At 64.1% G+C, this 382-nt stretch overlaps 1 protein-coding gene across 1 annotated transcript in view; it reads right to left on the bottom strand.

Annotated features, from left to right (window-relative positions):
- Positions 1-298, bottom strand: part of CDT1 (chromatin licensing and DNA replication factor 1) — a gene marked incomplete at its 5' end in the record, with an annotated part of 3,070 nt that extends 2,772 nt beyond the window's left edge. Inside the window, one exon of the mRNA XM_010142133.1 lies at positions 104-298. Coding sequence (XP_010140435.1) covers positions 104-298 — 195 coding nt within the window. The remainder of the gene's footprint in view (positions 1-103) is intronic.
- Between the last annotated feature and the right edge of the window lie 84 nt (positions 299-382).

Raw genomic sequence — 382 nt, 5'->3', positions numbered from 1 at the left:
CAAACCGCCTGCAACAGCGGGGGACAGTCAGGAACCTCAGGGGCTGACCCCTGACAGCATCAGCCGGGACCCCAGAACAGGCCACCCGCTGCTGCCCACTTACTTGCGCATCATGTCCTGCACCCCCTGCTTGACCTTGGCGAAGGTGATGGTCTCGGCGCGGTTGAAGAGCATCCCAGCGATGGTGTCCACACTGCGGAACATCTCCGCCAGCCCCTTGAACTTGTAGGGCAGCGTAAGCCCCGGGGGCAGGTCCTGCGCGAGGGTGTAGAACCGCTGGTACGCGGGGACCTTCTTGCTGCCAGGAAAGGAGAGGGGTCACAGTCCCCCCAGCATGCCACAGCCACAGGGCACAGCAAACGTGGCACTGGGACAGCCCTGA

Source organism: Buceros rhinoceros, unplaced genomic scaffold (genome assembly GCF_000710305.1).
Source record: "Buceros rhinoceros silvestris isolate BGI_N320 unplaced genomic scaffold, ASM71030v1 scaffold35038, whole genome shotgun sequence".
In the NCBI taxonomy this organism is placed as follows: Eukaryota; Metazoa; Chordata; class Aves; order Bucerotiformes; family Bucerotidae; genus Buceros; species Buceros rhinoceros.
The sequence above is the reverse complement of the archived record's forward strand: the minus strand, read 5'-3'. Positions and strand labels throughout refer to the sequence as shown.